The following is a 24,358-nucleotide window of genomic DNA, read 5'->3' as shown; positions in this document are numbered from 1 at the left end:
CAAGAATCATTTCCAGTAAGAATCCCCTGGGTAAGTGTCCTGCTTTTCCTGCTATTGGGCTGATGGGGTATCATGGACAAAACTCCTTCTGTTCAATACTTTTAAGATGTAAAATAAAGTATACTGTCTTTGTGTCATCCTAGGATATGTATCTTAATACACTCTTTCCAGAGTGGATTTTTTGCGGAAAATATGCACAGTCCAGATTCCCAAGCTTCGCTAGACCTGAAAAAAACAAAATCAGAAAAAACCTCCCAAAATAAAATATCCCTAAAGATATCCATGGACAGAACTCTGTAAAGCATTACTATTTTTATCTCCAAGATTAAAGGCATTCTAAATAGTTTTCTAACACCACCACTGTGGAGTACCTTCCAGAAAATGATTCCTACTTGCCCATCTATTACAGCAAAGAAGCAGCATCACCTCTAATATTTATCTACCCACTCAGCACCTACGTATCTATCCTCTACTTTGATAAAATGGGAGCACAACATATTCAGAATAGGAAAAGCTACTCTTCATTTTCCCTGGAGGGGACTAGGAGAAGCCGAGGGCTTGTTCTTTGAACTGAGTTTTTGTAAGGCGGGTGGGGGAAGTCTTATTAGTTAGGTAAATCCCAGACTCTTGTTATGAAAAGTATCACACAGGTCCAGGTAACAAGAGTTAGATAGACAAAGCAGTCCTGGCTAACCCTGCTGTGCTCCACACCAGGTTGCGAGAGAGTTTAATGCCCTGCCGTGTGACTCATGCTTGTAAAGAGGCTGAGAGGGCACCTCCATCTCCAATTTCATATTGTCTTTTTTCCTATATCTCATCATTGGAGGAAGGTAGAAGTTTGTGAGAATGAAATTCTGAGACATTTGGGTTTTCTGAAGGTGACAAGGTCAACGGTTAAGGTTTATGGTCTTAAGACTTCTGAAAGTGAGCACTGGGGTATCAAAGAACCGAAATGGCCCAGGAAGTAGCTGACAAGAGAGTACAGTCATTTCCCTCCTGGTCCTCTCAAGCCCTACACAGGAAGAACACTGCTCGAAGCAATCACCTGTGGCCACGTGGAGTCCTTGCCAAAGGACTTTCTCGCATGATTCATTATCAGTACATGAATGGAAATACCTTAGTAATTCTGATGTTATTTATGTTTAAAACCATATAAATACATATGCTCTTAATATGTATATTGGAGGGGATGTGGTAAGACTGGGATTTCATTATTTTCTGCTTCCTCTACTTCTTTCACAAGATAATGGTGTGTGTGGGTTCTTGTACTCTCCCCACTGCTAACACATTAGAGAAAATTGCTGACAGGCCCACTGCCGTAGATGTAAGGCATTTACCTGGTGCCGACTTTCTGGGATGGCATCAGTGAGTTATTCAGATAAAAACCCAGCCATTTTAGATCAATTTGTCAAATATCAACCTAAAAAGAAAAAAATGATTAAAGCATTTCACTGAATAGAGTCAAGTTTTTATTTTTTAATTTACAGAGTAAGCTTCAACACTGCATCTTAAGAATGTTTTTGAAGGGAATGAAACCATCTGGTTCACATCAAGAACATATTTTTCCTTATATAGAGCTAGATTGCATTAAGTGGTGGGCACAGGATCTCATCATCTTCCTGCCTGTGGTCAACATCTTCCCCGATGCCCTTGTAGATATACATTAGGCAAAGAGAAAAAGAATGTTTTAGGGTAAAATAGCGCAGTCTCATTCCTAGCCATTTCTTTCTATAGACATGGCTACTAAATGTAAGAATATGAAAATAGATTGGATTTTTACTTGTGAATCTATAGCTAAACTTGGTTAAATGATTCTACTACTTAGTATAAAGCTTATGCAAATTTTATTTTACCATAATTTTAAAAATACCTTTTTAAAAGATTACCTTTTCTGTTTTCTTTTTCACAGAAGTAATGCTAACGTGTTGTATAAATGTCAAGTTACAGGAGGATGTAAAATAAAAGTAAACATATCCTTACCCTCTATTACTTTTCTCTGCATCTACTTCCCAGAGGTACTACTAATAGTTACCTACGTCTCCTTCTAGGACTTGCATACACATGCATATAAATATGTATAATCATAAAAAATGCATACACATGCATATAAATATGTATATCTATAGTTTTTTCTTTTTGTACATCATAGTGTTTTCTTCTCTGCTTTATTTATTTTACTTATTATGGCTAGCAAATTTTCTACATCAGCATATATAAATCTACCTCATTCATTTTGATGGCTGTACAATATTTCATTCATTGTACTGACACATAGTTTATTTAACCAGTCTGCTATTAATGACCCTTAATCTGTTTTTTCAGTTTTCCTTTTGGCTGCTACAAAAATGTCTCAATAATAATATTTATATATATATATGCATTTTTGTACTTATATGAATGTATCAGTATAATAAATTCTAAACAGACTGTTGAACCAAATTGTTTGTATATGCTACGTTTTTGATAGATATTTACAAAACGTCCTCTGTTAAGGTTATACCAAGTTATAATACCAATAATCTGGATTTTATCAAATCATTTTTTCTTCATCTGATAAGTAAAAGGGCATATCTTTGTTTTGACGTGCATTTCGTTAATTATGAATGAGGTTGAACTTCTTTTCATTTTCTCACTGTTTCCATAGTAATTCTTCTACTAGTTTGCTCAGCCATGGCTCTTGCTCATGTTTCAATTAGGTTGATTATTGCTTCTCACATTAAAGAGCTCATGTTATGATAAGGAAACAGGAATTTTACATGTAATGGCTGGCAAAGAGCGTTCCCAGGTTTCTTGTTTAGATTATAACTTTGTTTATGGTACTTTTTACTGTATAAGCATTTATTTTTATGTAGTCAAATTCATCAATATTTTTCATTATATATAGGAGGATTTTTTAAATAAGAACTTTTATTTAAAGTTGAAGAGTTATTCAAGAAGATGGTATATAGGTTAATTTTTAGACCAACTTTAGCATACCAACTTTAGCATTTAGGCATACTAACTTTAGCATTGTTATACAGAATAATGTTAGCATTGGAAGGATCTATTAACAAAATAAATTTCCCATAAAATGATTTCTTCTATAAAATATCATGACAGTGTGAATTCTGTGGACTCTTTGTGAGACACTAGTGTACTGTAGAAAAAAAAAATTACAGAAAGGGTCAGATTTATAGTACCAGTCTCCAGAGAGTTAATAATAGTTGTCTAGTACCTAAAATCTAGAGTGAATTATAAATAAAGTAATAGAAATTCCAAGACAAATAGAAAGTAAACAATATAAAATCAATAGAGATCCATTATAGAAAATTTTGTAGGTATATACAAAAGAAAGAAAAAAAAATCAACCTCAAAAGCTCTTAAGATGTGTTGTATATTCTTCCTAATTTTTCTTATTGACTCCACAGATATGCATGCATTTAAAAAATATGTAAGTGATTTTACTAACAAATCAATCCTAACAAAATTAAATGAATTTCATTAAGATGCCAATAACCCAAGACCTTAATGGCACCTTGACAAGCATCTACCAGGTATACACATACATGGGATCACACTTATGATTCATGTGTTATACACTGATGTTTTCACTTACTATTATCTTTCCTTGCCACTAAATAGTTTAAAATATATAAATTATATATTACATTTTATATTCATATAAAATATATAACAACTGTAATGTTCTATCATATGGCTTAAGTTAATGGAAATTAAAAGGAATGGGAATAATTGTGTGTTCTCTCAAAAATCCATTCTGGTAACTCAGTAGATAATAGGCCAGGACATACTCAAGAAATCATTACCCAAGAATCACATCAAATTCTTTTTCATTCATGATAAAGTGGCAGCAATTAACTGTGTAACTGAGGGCTGGGAGACATCATGATACAATGTGTTTTATATGAAGTGACATCATTTGAATGGGAAAGAGAGTTAGATTATTAAAGCTGGGTTAATGGAAAATTCTCATTCTAAGGGCAGGAGCATTTGAATTGACGGCAAGAAGAATTTGAGTTAAAAAGTAAAGTATATGTGCTGATAAAATTGTAAGTGTGAAGGAAAGTATACGTGCTGATAAAGTTGTTAAGTATATGAAATTTACTAGAAAAAATGCTATGCTATGAGATTTTTTCCAACTGTTAAAAAGGAAACCTTGTGCAGATTGCATTCAGCCACAGTCACAAATATTGGGGCTCAGTGAAACCAGGGGACTCTTAAGGGCTATAGAGGGTGATCACTGGTACTTTATATTTTATTAGTACTAAGAAACTCTGCCTGCTATGTGTAAGATAGCTTTTGGATATTTCTCCTTCTCTCCAACTTCCACTACTTGTCATGATGGCAGCCTGGATTGATTTTGCCCTAACCCATAACTTACAGATTAGATCTTGTAATGTCAGTGGTACTTGAATATCCACAGTTCTAGATTCAAGTAGCTGGTGAAATTTTATCTCCTACAAATTTTCTCAATACCATTGAAAAAGTGGCTGCTTAGTCCTGTTGGCACAGGTTTCCCCTCAAACATGATCCCAGAGAACTCATACACACCTGTCTTGACCAACATCAATAAGCTCCTGTCAAAACAGGAGATATTTGGACAGATCCAACTGATGGCTGCCAGAGAATCTATCTGCCCTAGGTGAAGTAGTTCGCGGACTGAATCATGTGGGGAGTCACTGGCTTAAAATACATCACCACTTGCTTGAGCATTGACTGGTTAATAACTATATTCTACCACATTTTTGTAAACCATGCTTGTAGTAAGTAAGCATTTATATTAAAAGCTGAAAAAGTAGTATGTAATTTGAGTTGGAATGCTGAACAGTCTATGTATATGTAGAAAACAGAAAATAACTACTTGTTCAATCCAAGAGAGAATTTACTTTATAGCATGAGAGTACCAAAAGGTAAACAGAAAATTTTGGATTTTTTATGAGAAAAAATAGAGATATCAAAAGTTATTATTGCTATCACTATTATTCGAGACAGGGTCTTTCTTTGTTGCCCAGGCTGGAGTGCAATGGTGTGATCATGGCTCACTGCAGCCTTCTCCTCCCAGGCTCAAGCGATCCTCCCAACTCAGCCTCCTGAGTAGTTGAGACTACAGGTCCCAACTACCACATGGTGTGTGCCACCATGCTCAGGTAATTTTTTTTTATTTTTTGTAGAGATGGGGGTCTCAGTTTGTTGCCTCAGCTGGTCTCAAACTCCTGGCCTCAAGTGATCCTCCCTCCTTGGCTTCCCAAAGTGCTGGGATTACAGGTGTGAGCCACCACACCTGGGTTCAAAAGTTAATTTTTAAAAGTATGTCATCTACTATTTTTTTAAAAAAAGCTTATTGAAGTATAATTGATACACAAAAAGTATGCATATAAAAATATATTTTAGGGCCGGGCGCGGTGGCTCAAGCCTGTAATCCCAGCACTTTGGGAGGCAGAGACAGGCGGATCACGAGGTCAGGAGATCGAGACCATCCTGGCTAACACGGGGAAACCCCGTCTCTACTAAAAAATACAAAAAGCTAGCCGGGCGAGGTGGCGGGCGCCTGTAGTCCCAGCTACTTCGGAGGCTAAGGCAGGAGAATGGCGTAAACCCGAGAGGCGGAGCTTGCAGTGAGCTGAGATCCGGCCACTGCACTCCAGCCTGGGCGACAGAGCGAGACTCCGTCTCAAAAAAAAAAAAAAAGTTAGTTAAAAGTCAAGAAAACACCTCTTCATAATTATTCTAAACAAGCCACAGGTACTGTATACTGTGTTTCTTTTCCCTTAATGTGCATCTGAATCACCTGTGGATCTTGCTAAAATGCAGATTCTTATGCAATCAATGGGTCTGGACAGTGTCTGAGATTCTGCAGTTCCAACAAACTCTCAGGTAATGCCCATGAGGCTAATATGGAAACGGACACGTGAGATGTTTTCCTCCTAATTTGTAATACAATGTGTCTCAAAAGGGGGAATGAGAACCGGGAGAAAAGAAGGTGTGGATGAAATGTACATATTTCATATGCCCCTTGGGTGATTCCAATATTCTTGTCATCTTAAGAACCACCGGTTTAATATTTCAACCTTTTATTCTTTTAAATTTTTCTTTCCTTAGTCTTTTCTCCACTTTACCCTTGCCACTGCTGCTGTAGACTGAAATACTGTATTCATGCTTAGCTCTTCAATTAGCCAGACAAAAGCATCAAATTCGTCATTGTGTGTAATAGGATAGTATACCTAAATTAGATTAGAATTATTTATTTCTTAACATTTTTTTTAAAATATAAGGGTCTGAAAATGTATTTAACATTTTCTATAGTTTTAGCCAAAAACAAACAGGCAAGCAAGTGACTTCGTGGAACACTTAGTAAAAGGAAACAAGGATGCGTTAGGTGCCGTCTATACTATCAAAGGAGTTATAATCTCACGAGGAGGGGAAAGGAGCAGTGGTTATTACAGAAGTGGCCAGAGCCAAACAGTGTGACCACTTTAGACATTCTGTCTGGTCTGAAAGGCAGGACAGAAGGAGGGGCCATTTTTTTTTTTTTTTTTGAGACGGAGTCTCGCTCTGTCACCCAGGCTGCAGTGCAGTGGCCGGATCTCAGCTCACTGCAAGCTCCGCCTCCCGGGTTCACGCCATTCTCCTGCCTCAGCCTCCCGAGTAGCTGGGACTACAGGCGCCCGCCACCTTGCCCGGCTAGTTTTTTGTATTTTTTAGTAGAGACGGGGTTTCACCGTGTTAACCAGGATGGTCTCGATCTCCCGACCTCGTGATCCGCCCGTCTCGGCCTCCCAAAGTGCTGGGATTACAGGCTTGAGCCAGGAGGGGCCATTTTTAAATGGCTTCCCACCCTACTAGCATTAGACTATTAGAGACCCATGCCAAAATATGTGCTCAGTTTGACTACTCTATCTCTACGGCAAAGACCATTTTTACACTTTGGCGTGTGTCCTCAGGGCCTAATATCACTCAGATCCACAGTATTTCCTCTGTAAATATCTGCAACTGTTGTTGATATATTTTATAGACATAATTCTTCATTTTCCAAAGTAGATAAGAGAAGCTTTGACTAATATAGAATGAGAAAATAACTAAATAAACTTAGCAAATTGGCAACAACAAATTCTCTTTAAAAGTACACAATCAGGCCGGGTGCTTGTGGCTCATGTCTGTAATCCAGCAGTTTGGGAAGCCGAGGCAGGGAGATCACTTGAGGTCAGAAGTTTGAGACCAGCCTGGCCAACATGGCGAAACCTCTTCTCTACTAAAAATACAAAAATTAGCTGGGCGTGGTGGCATGCACCTGTAATCTCAGCTACTAGGGAGGCTGGGGCAGGCAAATCACTTGAATCTGGGAGGCAGAGGTTGCAGTGAGCTGACATCATGCCACTGCACTCCAGCCTAGGCAACAGAACAAGACTCTGTCTCAAAAAACCAAACAACAACAACAACAAAAGTACACAATCATATGTGTATTTCTCAATATTCTTATTTCATAGTTAAGCATACAGAGTACTTAAATCCATTGATCTAAATAAAATTTCTACATTATTTGGTGAAGATGAAGGCATCTATGTGTGTCTAAGTGGACGAGAAATCACATAAAAGTTGACTTAAACTGAAGGATTATTAATTCTATGATTTCAAGTTTGAAGAACATCTAGAATTGGGACTTGATATAGGAAGGCACATTGTAATAATAGGAAACAAGGCACACTCATTTTTTTACCCATTTTCCAAACTTTTAAATGTTAAAAAAATAATTAAACGCGAGACTAACAACACAATAAAAATATTCTTGGTAATAGGAAGGAGACTGATAATCACTGATAGATTGTAGACGTTTGTTTCTACTTAAGACAGTTAGAGAATGCACCTATTGAGGAAACAAATATAAACAAAACAGAAACAATTCAAACCCTTCTAAATTAACTATAAGAATAATGTAAAGGAATGTAATCATACAGCATTTACACTACATAATGAATTTTTCTGTTACTTAAATGTTTTGGAAGACAATTTTGATTTTCATATGCAAGAAATTTTTTCAAAGCATCTGCTATGATAAGAAAGAAGAAAAATCAGATAGTAAATATTTTAATGTTAATACAACCACAGCTAGCAGCAATAGTCACTAGTCCTTTTATGACTGTTCTAAACATATACTCTGTTTTCTATTTCCAGTTGTCTAATTTGTCACTAATGTAATAACTAGGGAAACATCCGGCAATTTATAGTTCTTTAAATTATAAGACTTTTTTTTTCTGTGATTAAAACATTGTATTTTAGAGTTTTAATAGGATTACGGTAGTCACTTTCAATTCAGTGGAATACTACCTTAAGTCATATAGATATTCCTTGATTTAAGATGGCTTTATATATTAAACTATTAAAAAGTTGATTTTTAGAAGCTAAAGTTCATATTATGAATAAAACAAAATGTAAAGCGATAGATAAATTTAGGATACAAATCGATCAAATTTACTGTTGCTTATCAGAGACTGAGTATACTGCTTTAACAAGCACCTACGTGAAAAGAAACACAAACCACATAATCCAATGACCTTAGGCAATTTTGAAAAAGAAACATTAAGACTATTCTGAAGAAAAATAATAGCATTTTCCAATCATTACGAGTTGGAAAGCTGATTTGTCAGTTTGCTAGATAACATGGGAGAAAAGTGTTCCTAAGCTAGGCTTGGACACTTGGTCACATTTTGTTGCTCTGGCTCCATATTTGTTTATTGCCACAGCACATCTTCAAAACAGCATTTTAATCTTTACAACACTTGGGCTTACTGCAAACTTTTAAACACCATTCTTAATTTGGTAGCCTACTTGGGAGACTCTTTGGCATTCTCCAGTTACGACCGAGCAAAAAAAGAGCTAGGTAAACTAATAAGCATGGGGCTAGAGGGCAAGAGCTTGCATTAAGCAGCCAAAACACATAAATGTGAGGGGTCACTATTTTTGTCCCTGTAACAAATTCAAAGGCAAAATACAGCAACTCTCAGTTATCTGCTTGAAAGGACACTGTGGCAGCACAGATAAAATGACAGCAGACATGCATCATGCATTTAAACTATGAGTTTTAAATTCCTTCTCAGCTAAGTATTTCACCTGGGCTTTGGGTAAGTAGCAGATTAAACTTTTCTTCCTTAATTTTCCCTCTAGCATAGGGGAAAATGAATCATTAGTATTAATTAGTCGTAATCGAAATAACAGCAGTCATAAGTAGCAGCAGGAACAAAAAACCAAAACAAAATTATATACACAAATACACAACTCTGACCCCAAACTAGAAAGAAAGAAAAGAAAAGTGAGAAACCTGAGCAACCCACAAATCTGCCCTTTTTTGAATACCGACCCAGGGTAAGAGAGAGAAAGATTTAAGCTTAGAATGCTGTGGGACAGCAGCGTTGCCGCAGCACCAGTGACCGAAAGACATTTTGCAAATCGCAAGGAAGACAAGTCTTCCATTGGCATCAGTGGAACCGGTGGAAGGAAAACAATTTTCTTCTGAGTTGGATGATGGAACAGTTGATTCAGTTTAAGGTCAAAGAAGAGCAGAACCAGAAATCAAGGTCTCAAGATGGGAACAAAGAACAATGAAGTCAGGGAAAAAAAAGGTGGCGGGGATAGAGAGTGGATAACAGAGGTGAAACTAAGAATCACAGAACTTAAGCAAATGTTGAGACCTAGCAATTATGATGGGCAGTTTCTATAACCTAGCCTTAAGCTTAGACTTTTATTTTAAAGCAATAACCAAAAAACAAAAGGAAGGAAGGAATTATATCACTGTAGGGGACCTTATGGGCAGAGACTTGAGGTTCAGAGTTGTGAAATAATGCTCCTACTATCACACAGCAAGTTAAGTGGGAGTCTCCATTTCCCTTCTCCCCATGCTTTCCTGCTCCTACACTGTCAGGAAGGGTGGTGAAGAGGAAGGAGAAGGTACCAGGGCACCCGGGAATACATCACAGCCTGAGGATAGGTTATGCAGGTGGGGCCTTTACAGCTGGGGAGACATCAGAGAAGACAAGGGAAGTATGGCAGTTCCTTTCTTAGAGAAGACTTATAAGAGGGTTAAAGCATATGCTATGTGAAATAAACACCTGGAGATCCAAGAACCTCAGGTGGTAACTAACAAGAGAATCATGTTGGGATGCAGCAGCTTCAAGGGGAAGCACAAGTTGCTCAACCAAGTAATAAAATAGATCAATAGGGTGCCAAATTGCTTGCCTCTTACTCTTACTTTATCTTCTCAGAATGACACAGGAAATAAATGTCGCCAAGTCCCAAATTTGATCCCAGGGGAAAGTGAGTACCCAAACTTTCGTTAGGAGAGGGTTCCTGAGTGGGGGAAAGTAAGTTTTTAATACTTAACGAGGCTATTAGTAAACGAAGAGAAGGGGGCCCAGGTGAGCTCAATAGCCAGGTCACAAATGGTTGCCCCAAAAAACAGTGCAGAAGGAGACACTTTGGCGAAGAATTTCTGAGGTCTTCAGGAGACTATAACAGGCTGGCACTGTGGAGATGTTTACCTGGACATTTAACAAAATCGGAGGATGGAGTTGGGTGCCGGGAAGTGGCCCGCCAGAGGCTCTGTTTAGTCCTGTGAAACAGAAGACCTTTTGCTAAAATCCTGTCTCAGTTACACAAATGCATTGGCTAAGGCTGTAGGAATTGGAGTGTGGAGACATCTTGCTTCTCCTTCCTCAGTTTGATCATTCAAAGAGCATCTAGGAATCCTGAGGGTGGGAGAGTTTGGCCCAGGTTGAAGGACGTCCCCTGTCTAGGACCCACCGCTATAGTTTGCAGGGAGAGAGCTAAGGGGAGGTGAGCAGCGCAGGGACATCGTCTGGGAAGCAGAGAGCGTGGATGGGGACACTCTTAACTTCACCTCAAAAGTAGCACAACTTTTAAACTAACGCCTTGCAGAGTCCTATGGGCTTCCGACTCAGATGATGGCTAAAAGACAAGAGTTAACTAAAAGCCTCAGGAAGAAAGTTTATTGAGTTGCATCTTATTTCTGTAAATTTCTTGCTTACACTCGGAAGAGTTTGGTCAAAATGGATTGAGAATTTCGGGGCACGTGGCAAACAAACCTACCTTGTTCCCTCCCGTTCCAGAAGCCCCTCACCTGATCTGGTGAAGTGTGGCCAGCTCCAGGGGCAGGCGTTGACCAGAACTACGGTCGCTCTTTCCTTGGTCCCAGAGAGCTTCCCAGTATAGAGCCAGCAGTTAGGACACCGTGACATGAAACTTAGCACCCCACCCCTGAAGTCCCCCAAGCGTGCCTGGCGGTCCGCGCGGACTCACCCGCGCCCCGGGCGCTGCGTCACGTCCCGCCGAGGGCCGGCTGCGCTGGTGCGGTCTCCCGCCCGCCGCCTCGGCGTCCCAGCTGTGCGCCCTCACTCGCTGGGTCCGCTCCAGCAGCTCCCCATCGATCACCGCCGCGGCCCGGCGGAGCTGCTAGCGGCGCGCCGGTCCAGACGTCCTGTCACTCGCTGCTGCCTGGGATCCTGGCTGTCAGGCGCTGGAATCATCGGCGAGGAGGCAGCTCCGAATTTATAGTGAGGGGCGTTGCTGCTTCTTGGGTTCCGGGGACGAGGCTCTGTTTTGCATTCCCTCCTCCTTCGCCCCGCCCCGGGAGACCCTCCCGGCCCAACCTCCTCCCTCCCAGGATACTGACGGCAGCAAGGATGATGCCACAGTCGTCCCCTGTCAACTATCAGATTAGTGTCCACCTGGCCTCGAACCCCGCCTAGCGAGGGGTCATGAGGGGCAGCGAGCTGCGGGTACAGGAGTATCATTTCCTGCGGAGATTCATGTTCTTCAACATTTTTTTTTTCCCTGAACTTGGAAAACTTTTAAGGACGAATTAGAGAACTTCTTTCTCTTTCCTATGAGTAACTCGAACTTTGGTAATACTGTTGTGGATCATAGATTACATGGATTAATTCCAGGGTTATGAAATTAAAGGGTGGACACTCATTTCTTCCTATTGGACATGCTACCCAAGTTGCGTTTAAAAAAATGTATTGAAAAAACCCAATAAATATTTAAAGAAGATGTAATATCAATTCTTCACAAACTCTTCCAAAAAATAGAAGAGTAAGGATGATTTCCCAACTCATGCTATGAGGCCAGTATCACCCTGATAACGAAACGAGATAAAGACATCACGAGAAGACTACAGTATTTCTTATGAGTATAGACATCAATATTTCTTATGAGTATGGATAAAAATTCTCAACAAAATGCTGGCTAATTGAATCCAATAACATATGAAAGGGACTATACACCATGGTCAAGTGAGGTTGCTGCCAGAAAGTAAGATTAGATTAGTTTACCAAAAATCAATTAATGTTTGATAGGTGAGTAGGGTGACTATAGTTTACAGTAATCTATTGTATATGTCAGAAAATAATTTGAATGTTTCTAGCATAAAGAAAAGACAAATATTTAAGGTGATGGATATCCCAATTGCACTGATTTGATCTTTACAAATTTTATGAATGCATTAAATTATTGCATGTACCTAAAAAATGTACATCTATTGTGTATCAATAAAAATGAAATTAAAGAAGTAAAAAACAAGAATAAAGGACAAAGCCTACATGGTTGTCTAAATTTTTTTTTAAAAACTATTGGGTAAAATTCAACACTTTTTCATGCTATCACTCAACAAACTAGGAATAGAAACTTCCTCAAACTATAAAGTTTATTTATGAAAAACTTAACTAATATCACACATAATATTGAAAAACAACGTTTTTATGTCTAAGATCAGGAACAAGACAATATGTCTAGTGTTCCCATTTCTATTTAACTTTGTACTAAAGGTTCTAGTGAGGGCAACTGGACAAGAAAAAAAGATAAATGGCATCCAGATTAGAAAGAAAGTAAAATAATTTCTATTTGTAGATGACGTGACTTTGTTTTAAAAAGCCCTAAGAAATCAATTAATTATTAGAACTAAGAAACAAGTTGAGCAAGTTTTTAGAATACAAGATCAATATACAAAAATCAGTTGTATTTCTATACACTAGCAATAAACAATCAACAAATGGAATTAAGAAAACAATTCCACTGTTTGCTTCTCACCACTTGCTGTGTGGGTCTGTGTCCTCTCCCGCCCGACATGCTGCCATGCCTCAAAAAGTTAAGGAAATCAAGGACTTTCTGCTTATAGCCAGGTGAAAGGATGCCAGATCTGTCAAAGTCAAGAAAAATAAGGATAATGTGAAGTTTAAAGTTTGATGCAGCAGATACCTTCATACATTAGTCATCACAGACAAAGAGAAGGCAGAGAAACTGAAGCAGTTCTGGTACCCTGGTTTGTTAGAGAAGAAGATGAAATCAGACACACTGATTTGAACTGTGTTAAAAATTTAAAAATTCAAAGATAAAAACAATTTTACTTACTATAGATCAAAAGAGTAAAAATACTAAGAAATGGCCGGGCGCAGTGGCTCACTCCTGTAATCTCAGCACTTTGGGAGGCTGAGGCGGGCGAATCACGAGGTCAGGAATTCGAGACCAGCCTGGCCAACATGGTGAAACCCCGTCTCTACAAAAAATACAAAAAAAAAAAAAAAAAAAAAAAAAAAAAAAAAAAGCCGGGCGTGGAGGCGCTTGCCTGTAGTCCCAGCTACTCAGGAGGAGGAGGCTGAGGCAGAAGAATCGCTTGAACGCGGGAGGCGGAGGTTGCAGTGAGCTGAGATTGTGCCACTGCACTCCAACCTGGGTGACAGAGTGAGACTCCATTTAAAAAAAAACAAAAAACAAAAAACCCTAAGAAATAAATTTAACAAAAGGGTATAAAACCTGTACTCTGAAAGCAAACAACAACAACAAAATTGTTGAAACAAATTAGACCTAAATAAATGGAATGACATTCCATGTTCTTGGATTGGAAGATTTAATATTGTTACAATGGCATTAATCTTCAAATGATCTACAGGTTAAACAAAATCTCTATCAAAACCCAGCAAGCTTTTATTGCAGACATGAACGGAGTTATCCTAAAAACATGTGGCAGTGCGAGGGACCCAGAATAGTCAAGACAATTCTGAAAAAGAACAAACTTACCAATTTCAAAATTTACTATAAAATTACAATAAACAAGACAGTGTGGAACTGGCATAGGAATAGATAGAAAGATCAATGGAACAGAATTGTGTCCACAAACTAAACCCTTACATGTATGAGCCACTAATTTTTTTGAAAAGGGTTGAAAAAATGTAGATGGGTAATCTTTTTAACAAATGGTACTGGAATAATTGGCTATCTATATGCCGAAGAATGAAGTTGGACTCCTTGTAATACCACACATAAAAATTAAGTCAAAATGGATCATAGACCCAAGCTTAAGAGAAAAATTATAAAACTCTAAATAGAAAACATAGGAGTAAACCTTTGTGACCTTGGGTTATGCAAAGCCATCTTAGATACAACTCCAAAAGCATAAGAAATACAAAAAAAAAGTAGGTAAATTGGATTTCATCAATATTAACAGCATCTGTACTTCCAAGGGTATCAAGAAAGTGAAAAGAAAAAGCCAAGAATGTGTGAAGATATTTGCAAATTATATATCTGATAAGGACTTGTGTTCAGAACATATAAAGATAATAAAACACATATAAAGATAACTTAAAAAACCGTTAAAAATGGGCAAAGGATCTAAATATACATTTCTCTAAAGAAGGTAGACAAGCACATAAAAACCTCAACATTATTAGCCAGCAGGAAAATGCAACTCAAAGGAACAACTAGATATGATTTTATGCCTACTAGGACAGCTATAATCAAAAAGTCAAATAGTAACAAGTGTTGTCCAGAATGTGGAGAAATTGGATCCCTCATGCATTGTTGGTGGGAATATAAAATAGTACAGCCACTTTGGAAAACAGTGGGAATTCTTCAAAATGTTAAGCATAGAGTTACCAGATGGCTCAGCAATTCCATTCCTAGGTATATACTCATGAGAAATGAAAACATAAGTCCACACAAAAATGTACACATGAAAATTCATATCAGCATTATTCATAATAGCCCCAAAGCAGAAATAAGTCAAAGATCTATCAACTGATGAATAGATAAAAGGTGATATCTCCATACCATGAGATATTGTTTGGCAATAAAAGGGAATAAAGTATATGTTACACATGGAAGTACCTTGAAAACCTTGTACTAAGTGAAAGAAGCCAGTCACAAAAGAACACATATTATATGATTCCATTTATATGAAATATTCAGAAGTGACATAACTGTAGAGAATTTTGGTTGCCTAGGCTGAGAGTGGAGGGGTAGGAAGGAATGGTAGTGTCTGCTAATTGGAAGGTGATAAAAAATTGTACATTTGATTATGGTGATCATTACACAACTTTGAAAACATGCAAAAAATAATTGAACTGTACATCTTTGTTAAAAGACAAACCTAGTCAAATTAAATTTAACAGTGTTTAATTGAGCAAAGAATGATGTGCAAATTGGGTAGCCCCTCAACTGCAATAGGTTCAGAGAGACTCCAGCGCTACCTCGTGGTTGAAAAAGATTTATGGGCAGGAAAAGAAAAGTGATGTACAGAAGACAAAAATGAGGTACAGAAATAGAATTGGTTACAATTTGGCGTTTGCTTTATTTGAACACAGTTTGAACAACTGGCCACTTTAGGTATGCTGAAACTCTGTGATTGGCATAAGACTAGGTTACAGTCTTTTCAACATACAGTTAGATTACAGTTCACTACATACTGAAAAACTTTTAGGCCAAATTTAAAATATGTAAAGAAGCAGCTTTAGGATAGACTTAATTTAATTCTTTAAATGGGTGATTTATATGTAGATGATATATAAATACAGCTATTTTAAAAAGGTAAAATATGAAATTTGTGTAGATGAGTAAAGACATTAATGTATGATTTTGGTTTCTTGCTTCTAAGTTTCTGAAGAAAGAAGAGGGGCTCAGTTCCTATCTTTCATGCCCTCCTCTGCAATGGCTAACACCTCTGTGCTAGACAACATTGTGGATCAGGAACATAATATAAATTATTATTAATTAAAACCTCTTTTTAAAATAAAGGTTTTTATTGAGCAGCATACCATATGTTGAAATGACTTATATGTTTTGAATTTTCATAAAATTAAAAATGGCAAATTTACTCAAATATAATCAAGCATGTAGTAAGCATAGGTTTCTGCAGGGGAACTTTCTCAGAATGCAAACCTGAGGAAGACATGGCTCCTAAGTCCTGAGTGTGGTGACCCAGGAGGATTAGCATCCCCTTCTCCACTAGATTGTGCCTCTGCGACAGGTCTCTCTCTGTCTTATCAGTTCACCGTATTCCTGGGCTAAGAATCCCCACAAATGCAAACAAATTTCTCTGATATAAGACTGACTTTTAGTTCATATGAGAACTCTGTCTTGGAGGAAATGTTATTTGAAATGGGTCCTGAAGGATAGATAGCATTATTTGAACTGAGGAACAAGGAAACAGCCTATGTAAAAGTACCATGGCAACAAAGTGTCATTTATGTGGGAACAGATTGTTACTGAATTTTTCAGGAGTACATAATTAATAATGACTTATCATTTACTAGATGCTTACTATATACATCAGGCATCTTATTAAGCCCTTCATATCTATTAACCTAATTAATCATTATAGCAAATCTGTATATAGAAGTTATAGATTTTACAGATGAGGAAGGTAAGGTACAGAAATTAAGCTACGCAAGGTTACATGGTTTGTAAGAGGCAGAGACAAGAGTCCAGGTTCTCTGGCATAAAAGGCCATGCATTTGCTATAAGAGGGAGTGGTAGAAAGAGCTAGAAAGATGGATTATCATGAATGCGGAGCTCAGAAGTTTGTAGAGAGGTTTGAACTTAATTTGGTTCTTGAGGAATGGCTGAGGCTTATGAGTGAGGACAGGCATGATGTGTAGGGTGGATTAGAGTGTGGAGATGTTAGAAGTAGGAACACTGTTAAGTGGACCAGGCTAGAGTGAACACACACAAAAAAACCCGCGCCAGTGAAATTAGGACGAGAGACAGTGTCAAGACAGAATACAGATAATTTACAAAAATAACTGGGGGTTTGGGGTAGGGGTTCATTGAGCTTGTAAGACGCAGCTGATCGGCTTCATCTACTAAAGAACCTTGCACAGATGTCACACTGGCCATATTGGAAGAGAGAGGGGCCTCCTTTGGAGAGCATCAAGGTATTTACTTTGTTGTTGATTTTTTTTCTTGGTGAGAATGCTTGATTTTTAGTTTAAATGGCTAGAAAAGATATACACAGGTTTTGGTGGCTTTTAAAGATTTGCATTTATATTCAAGACCAGGGTAACCAGAAATTAGATGTGAAAGTCTCCTGTTAGGGGAGAGAGCACTAGAATCAAGAGATGAGTGGCGTGGTAGGGAACTGACAAGGAGGCAGGGGTGGCTGCAGGAATGAACCTTCCAAGAAGCTTGGCAGTGAAGAGAGGGCATGATGGAATCAGAAAATAGAGAAAGGGTGAAGCTACAGCGAGATTCTTTGAACTTTTTATAGGATTCTGGCCATTTTTCCTGCCTTTCAGCATTGATGTCCACGCCTTGTAGTATTCCGTTTTAAATAGACAACACTTTCTTGGACTTGACATCTCCCTTCGTAACGTGCCTGCTAGAAGTCAAGAACCTACAGTGTTAGTGTTTCTTTTGGTTTTATGTAACATCTTCCTGTTTATTAAGTTTTCAGTCGGTCTCTCCTGGGTTATTTACTTAGCAGATGTTTATTGAGCTTCTTTGTATTTCATGCTATGCTAAGTGATGAGGGAACAGAGATAAAAGTCACTGCTGGTCTGCACTGACAGGAGACTCACAACATCCAACTCTCTTATATGGTGTAAAGCTTGTCCTAGGCATTCATTTATTTCTCTGATCAGTTTTGAAATTGGACTCTTTGTGAGACTTACCTCATACCATCCAGATATTTGGAACCATTTATCACAAGTCATTTGTAGAAAAGCCAGAAGTGAGTGACAACCAAAATCTAGAATCTGTGACTGAAAATAGAAAATGCTCCTCTGAGTATTAAGATTCAGGGGATCTTTATATTTTTGAACCTATTTACTGCTGAAAATTCCTAACCATAGTTACTTCTATACTAAATTCAAACTTGGTTTTAGAAATAACCATAGTACGCCAGGCACGGTGCCTCATGCCTGTAATCCCAGCACTTTGGGAGGTTGAGGCAGGCAGATCACGAGGTCAGGAGATCGAGACCATCTTGACCAACATGGTGAAACCCTGTGTCTACTAAAATACAAAAAAATTTAGCTTGTCGTGGTTTTGCACACCTGTAGTCCCAGCTACTCGGTAGGCTGAGGCAGGGGAATCACTTGAACCTGAGAGGTGGAGGTTGCAGTTAGCTGAAATCGTGCCACTGCACTCCAGCCTGGATGACAGAGCGAGACTCCATCTCAACTTAAAAAAAAAAATTACCACAGTGGAGTTTTGAAGACTGTAAATTTCTTAGAGAGTCAACTGTGTTGGTAAAACTTCTTGAAAGGGCAGGGTTTGATCTCAGAGATATTATATTATCAGAAACAAGCAGATGAGAAGAAAACGATGGTATCATTACTATTGTAATGAACTGGCTGAGTAATGGTATGTTTTAAACCCTGGGCTTTTCTACTGCGGTTACACGTTGGTCCTACACAAAAAGGTATACCTTAGAATTGTGACTAGAGGCAGGGATTCGAAATTCAACTTTGCTGTTGTTCACCCGGTACACTTAGACAAGTTACCCCTGTGATAATGGATTTTAATATAAAAGGCAATAACGTTCCCTAAACATTTGTCGGGGCTAAGGAAAAGAGTATATGTGAGAGCTTCAGACACTGTCTGGCACATAGTAAGTGCTTAATGGATACTAGCCGGTTTTATTGAGAAGCAGGCAATTTTGCAGCCAGGTCAGGAATATACTGGCTTTTTGATACTTTTTAAAAAGGGATAAAACATCTTGGTATCTTTCTGATTATTTTGTTTCTACTCTCAAAATTATTAAATTTTGACATAATTGCAGTCCTGATGGTATGGACTCAAGTACAGGCTTTTTCTTTCACTCTCTCCCCTCTGTATGTGCCACGTGAAGCAGGATTGGATGGTGCTGTCACTGTGTAGCTGGAAGTGTGAACACACAGCTCAAGGGAAGCCAGGCTGTTGAAATGCTAGATGAGCAAAGACAGTACCCCAGAACCCCACTTCTGCTGAGGCCAGGGCTTGGCTGGTATCAGATTCTAGATCACCTACCAAAGGCCCGACTCAAAATATCATTCTGGAAAAAAACTCGACAGGACATGCAAAAGAAATGCAGTGTATAATAAACATGAAAAAAGTTTACTCTTTCTAATAATGAAAATGTAATTTAAAGTAACAAGGTACAATTACTCATCTATAAAATTGACAAAGATTAAAAAGAAAAGATGATCATACCAGAAGTCAGTTTTTGCAAGAATGTGGGGAAGTTCGTACTCTCATGCACACACATACACACACACGTGTATATATGTGTGTGTATATATGTATATACATACGTGTATATATACACACATATGTATGTATATATACACACACATATATACCCACACACACGTATATGTGTGTGTGTATTTATAGGATTGTTGCATATCCTCATCAACCAGGAACTTATTCTAAATAATAATAATGGATATGAGCAAAGATTTATATACAAGGATGTTATTTACATTGCTATGTATAATAGCACATAATTGGAAACAAACTTAGTATCTCTCAAGTAGAGGGTTGGTTATGACACATCTAGAATGGAACCACTAAAAGTAATGCAACGGATATTTAAGTATATGGGAAGTGTTCATGATATGAGAATTAGTGAAAAATCAGTTTGTAGAACAATATGTAAACTGCTATCCAAATTATGTAAAACGTCGCAAAAACACATACACATAGAAAAAGATTGGATGTGTATTTCCTAAAATCCTTACAGTGGTTATTCCTGAATATAGGTACTATGGCTAATTTGAAATTACACTTTCTTTTTCTGCTTGGTTATATTGTCTAAATTTTATATAACAATTTTATCACTATAAAAAATAAGCCGAATGAACAAGAGGGCAGGGAACTTAAGACAGGATCTGTTTGGAAAGCAAGGACCATTGAGGGGAATTTTTGTTGACAGCTTTTGCTGACACTAAACTTGAAGGCCCAATGGCTTCAACCTTGTAAGTGTGCCTGTATCTGTATTTTAGGGCATTCCTCTGGTTTTGAGTATGCAACTGGTTCTCCCAAATTTTATGTCATTTCATAAAATTTCAGCTGGTATTTATGTGAGAAAGGGTATTATATACATATGTAAATATTCATCATGTTCAGGTTTCTTTCTAAGTGGAGTCCATCATAGTCAAGAGATGCTGAGAGAATCGAGCCAGGCTTTTGAGATGGATACTGTGGCAGACAGCAATGTTAAGCTAGTCTATCACTATGTGTTTTATGGCTTTTTTTTGGTCTCAGAGAAAGCAGAGGGTTAGACTGATCATATTTTATTATTGTATGTAATATTGTATTATAAGCTACTATGTAGCTTACAAATGAATTCATTACACAGCCACTGGAGATTATAAATGGGAACTCATGCAAATGTCTACTTATATTACTTATGATGAAAAAAAGAACATTTTCTATATTTCTGTTGTTTTATTTTTTTCTAAGAATATCATTAAGCTTTATGAATTTAAATTTACAAGGAGAGCTTTATTTTGATTCCAATTTCCATCACTCTTCCCTGCTTTAAAAATTTTTACCCATACTACTAAATTCTCTCAGAGATACCTTTCACATCTTTTCAATTTTTTTTTTTCTTTCTTTTTTTCTTTTCTTTTTTTTTTTTTTTTTTTTTTTTTGAGACGGAGTCTTGCTCTGTCGCCCAGGCTGGAGTGCCGAGGCCGGATCTCAGCTCACTGCAAGCTCCGCCTCCCGGGTTGACGCCATTCTCCTGCCTCAGCCTCCCGAGTAGTTGGGACTACAGGCGCCCCACCACGCCCGGCTAGTTTTTCTGTATTTTTTAGTAGAGACGGGGTGTCACCGTGTTAGCCAGGATGGTCTCGATTTCCTGACCTCGTGATCCGCCCGTCCCGGCCTCCCAAAGTGCTGGGATTACAGGCTCGAGCCACCGCGCCCGGCCCATTTTTTTCTTTCATCCTTTTGCCTAGGCTGACCCATCGTTTAGGTTATCTTCCAGCTTTTGCTGTTCGAAAAACTTGCCTATCCTCAAAGACTCAGATCAAATGCCATTTCCTAATTTCCCTGATCACATCTGCCAGAAGTCACTACTTTCTCCTTTGAACTTACATCTTGTTTTTGAAAATAAAAATGTAGCATTATTTTATGGGAAGAAATGTTAACAAGGACTTCAGAGACCTAGGATCCTTTTTCCTTTCTCTCAAGAGGCATCAATGGAGCTTGGTCAAGATATGAAAATTGTCCAAGATACGAAAATATCTTTACATCTAGATATCTCCTGGAACTTAAAATAAGGGATTTCCAATATCCTGTTTTCTAGTTGTGTGAACTTGAGCAAGTTATTTGACACCTCAGTGCTTCAGTTTAATTATCACTAAAATATGGGTAGTGATAGCACCTAACTCAATGTGAATGAGGATTAAATGAATTAAAGCAAATAGAACTGTGCTTGGCTTGTAGTTAGAGATCAATACATGTTAGCCATTTTTATTAACTCCAATAATTCTACATGTGTGTTATCCAAATATTTAAATTCAGTCACTAAGAAATCCTTTTGATAAGATAGGAATCTATCTTACTCAATACACTTTATCAAAATTTATATCCCTGCTTTTAGTAGTTTTACAAGGATATAAAGAGATGAATATGACAAAAACAAACAAAAAACAAACAAAATAAACAGTATTGTTGAACATTCTTTACTAGGGCATGTTTATAATGTTTATAGCCTCACTAGTATAACTGTGTTTTACAGGTCTGTGTATTATAATGAAAGTCTACTTCTTGGGTGATTTATTTCAATGTCCATATAGTATACTGTTAGAAATGAATATGTAGGGTGAGTAAACAATGACTTTATCCCTCTTATTTTCTACCTCTTACAGATATAACCTCTTAAAAAACTAAGTTATAAACTTCACAGATCATTAATCAGGCAGAATTTCTACTATTTCTTATTACCTTTATTTATAGAAATAGAGAATGAACATTGGCAATGTTCTGTAAACTTATCAGGGCAGAAGGCTATTTTAAATATTATCCAATAAGCTGGTAGATATGCTAAAATTTGTAGAGGATTAGAATAATCTAAAAGGGTAAAATGTATTATTCTAAATTATGTTTTGCTTTAACTATGAGTTAAAAAAATTTTAAATTGCATAAATGTTCATGAGGAAAGAAGAGAAAACTAACAGAAAAAAGCTATTTTTAACATTAGAGATGAAGGCGGATATAGTAAATAAAGATGTATCACTTTTGTATTGAATTAATTTCACTTTCTAAAAAAGGCAAGGTTACTGTATTCACCAATAAAAATGTTGATAGATGATAGGAAAAGAATTACAAAATAAAATTCTCAACAGGACAGTTTTTACATTGAGTATTTTAAATTTATGAACATCATTGTCTATCACCATCAAATACATATATCATACTCTGTATAAAGGAACTAATGTACCTAAGAGTTGTACCAATTAGTTAAATATTTAACTTTAAGAGAAGAAAGCTTTATATAATAAATGAAGGTGCTGAATAATGAAGTATCAGGGAAGAAAAAGGGAGACATTTAAGATGATAAACAGTATATATTTTGACCCATATAAAGAATCAACAGATCTTGAAATTAAACATTTTGGAAAAATGGCTGGCATTTGAAAAATTGTGTTTGAATTTAACTGACTGAGGAACAATAAGAAAGGCAGGCTGTCCCAATTATAGTTATATTTCCATTGTGTCATTACAGGAAACCCCAAATATTTTCCACCATATTTCTTATTGTGCTTCAGTTTTGGTGGGTGGCCCTTTCTTTATTGTCAAACAAATTAGTCACACAATTATGCTGGCTGTCCTTTACCCACTACAGAGGTCATGATAGCAGACTGTCCACTTGGCCAACACTTCTTTGGCACCCAGCTACTTTGAGAATGCCCCTGTTGCCCAGGGCTCACTCCCGCCTCTGCTGATTGAGCTGCATGATTCCTGATCCAAGCAGAAGGTTTCTCTCTCGTAAGTGAGTGATAGGCATGTATTTCTAGAGAGGAGATGCTTATAGATGACCTGAGCTCCATTATGTTAGAGACAGCCCTTAATGAGTGAAGCTTCCTCTGGCCCATTTAGACAATCTTTAACTTCCCTTTGTAGTCCAAATACTTTTAAAGACTTTGGTTTGAGTTCTTACACATAATCAAATTATCTTTAGAAAAGCAAAACTTGCTGTACCACCTATAGCCCCTGGATTGCTAATAGCTGTCATCTTTTTAGGACTTGATTTATACTAGTTTTCATGCTGGAGGCACTCACAAAGACAGTCATATCTGGCTGGCTTGAAAAGCATGTATTGGCAAGATTTATGCAACTATTTTTTTGGGAGGTGGGCTAAGATTATTTAAGTAATATCAGTGGCACTCATATGCACCACTCAGAGTCCAGTGGTGGAGGCATCATGGGATTGGAAGGTATCTTCTGAATAGGAAGGTTTTTAAATAAAATAATGTCTTTTGTAGTATATGAGCCAAAAGTTAATTTTATATAAATGAACCTCACAGGATTATTTTAATTTATGATGCTTTTTCACATGGCTATTGATGTAATTTAAAATAGACAAATTCAGGTTCCTTGGGCTGATTCTGCTTGTTCTCACAGTTTCTGTCTGGTTTGTATTCCGTAATCTTTCTACACGAACTCATGCTGCTAGTTGCTCATTAAATTGTTCTTGCCTAAGTACTTCCTGATCAATTCTATTACTATTTGTTCTTATTATTTCTTCGTATTGATGTTAACTGCTTGGTAATTTCCTGGATCTCCCCTTTGGCACATCTTAAAAATTAGACTACTTATTATTACAATTATTTTCTTGACTCTGCAGCCCATTCATCATTCTCTATTTCTGCATTGTTTATGACTTGAATATCTACAAAATGTAAACATATTATTTATATAAAACAAATATCTTATTGTGAGGATAATATTCTCAAAGATTTCTTAGCAAAGAGATTTATAGTTCACTAAACTATACTTTGAACATACTAAAATAAGAAACAAAATTAGTGGATAAAAAGTAAGCATTAACAGCTAATATGCCTTTTTGGGAAATCATTTGGCTTTT

At 37.3% G+C, this 24,358-nt stretch overlaps 1 protein-coding gene and 1 pseudogene across 13 annotated transcripts in view; one reads left to right on the top strand and one right to left on the bottom strand.

Moving 5' to 3' along the window:
• Positions 1-11,645, bottom strand: part of AGTR1 (angiotensin II receptor type 1) — a 45,227-nt gene extending 33,582 nt beyond the window's left edge. For 2 of the 13 annotated variants that reach the window (XM_077994156.1, XM_015131971.3), the window contains exons 1-2: positions 11,098-11,532; positions 1,338-1,420 (exon numbers count right to left, since the gene is read on the bottom strand). Coding sequence is in view for 1 of the 13 variants with exons in the window: in XM_028843763.2 (XP_028699596.1) it covers positions 11,129-11,246 (118 nt within the window). In the remaining 12 variants the exon portion in view is untranslated. Of the gene's footprint in view, positions 1-1,337; positions 1,421-11,097 lie in introns of all 13 variants that reach the window. The other 11 variants (XM_015131970.3, XM_077994158.1, XM_001110548.5 and 8 more) reach the window with 11 other exon arrangements.
• A 1,378-nt stretch (positions 11,646-13,023) lies between these two features.
• On the top strand, positions 13,024-13,368 carry LOC100428088 (large ribosomal subunit protein eL38 pseudogene; annotated as a pseudogene).
• The last annotated feature ends 10,990 nt before the right edge of the window (positions 13,369-24,358 follow it).

This window comes from Macaca mulatta, chromosome 2, assembly GCF_049350105.2.
Source record: "Macaca mulatta isolate MMU2019108-1 chromosome 2, T2T-MMU8v2.0, whole genome shotgun sequence".
Lineage (NCBI taxonomy): Eukaryota > Metazoa > Chordata > Mammalia > Primates > Cercopithecidae > Macaca > Macaca mulatta.
This window is presented reverse-complemented; position numbering and strand designations above follow the sequence as displayed.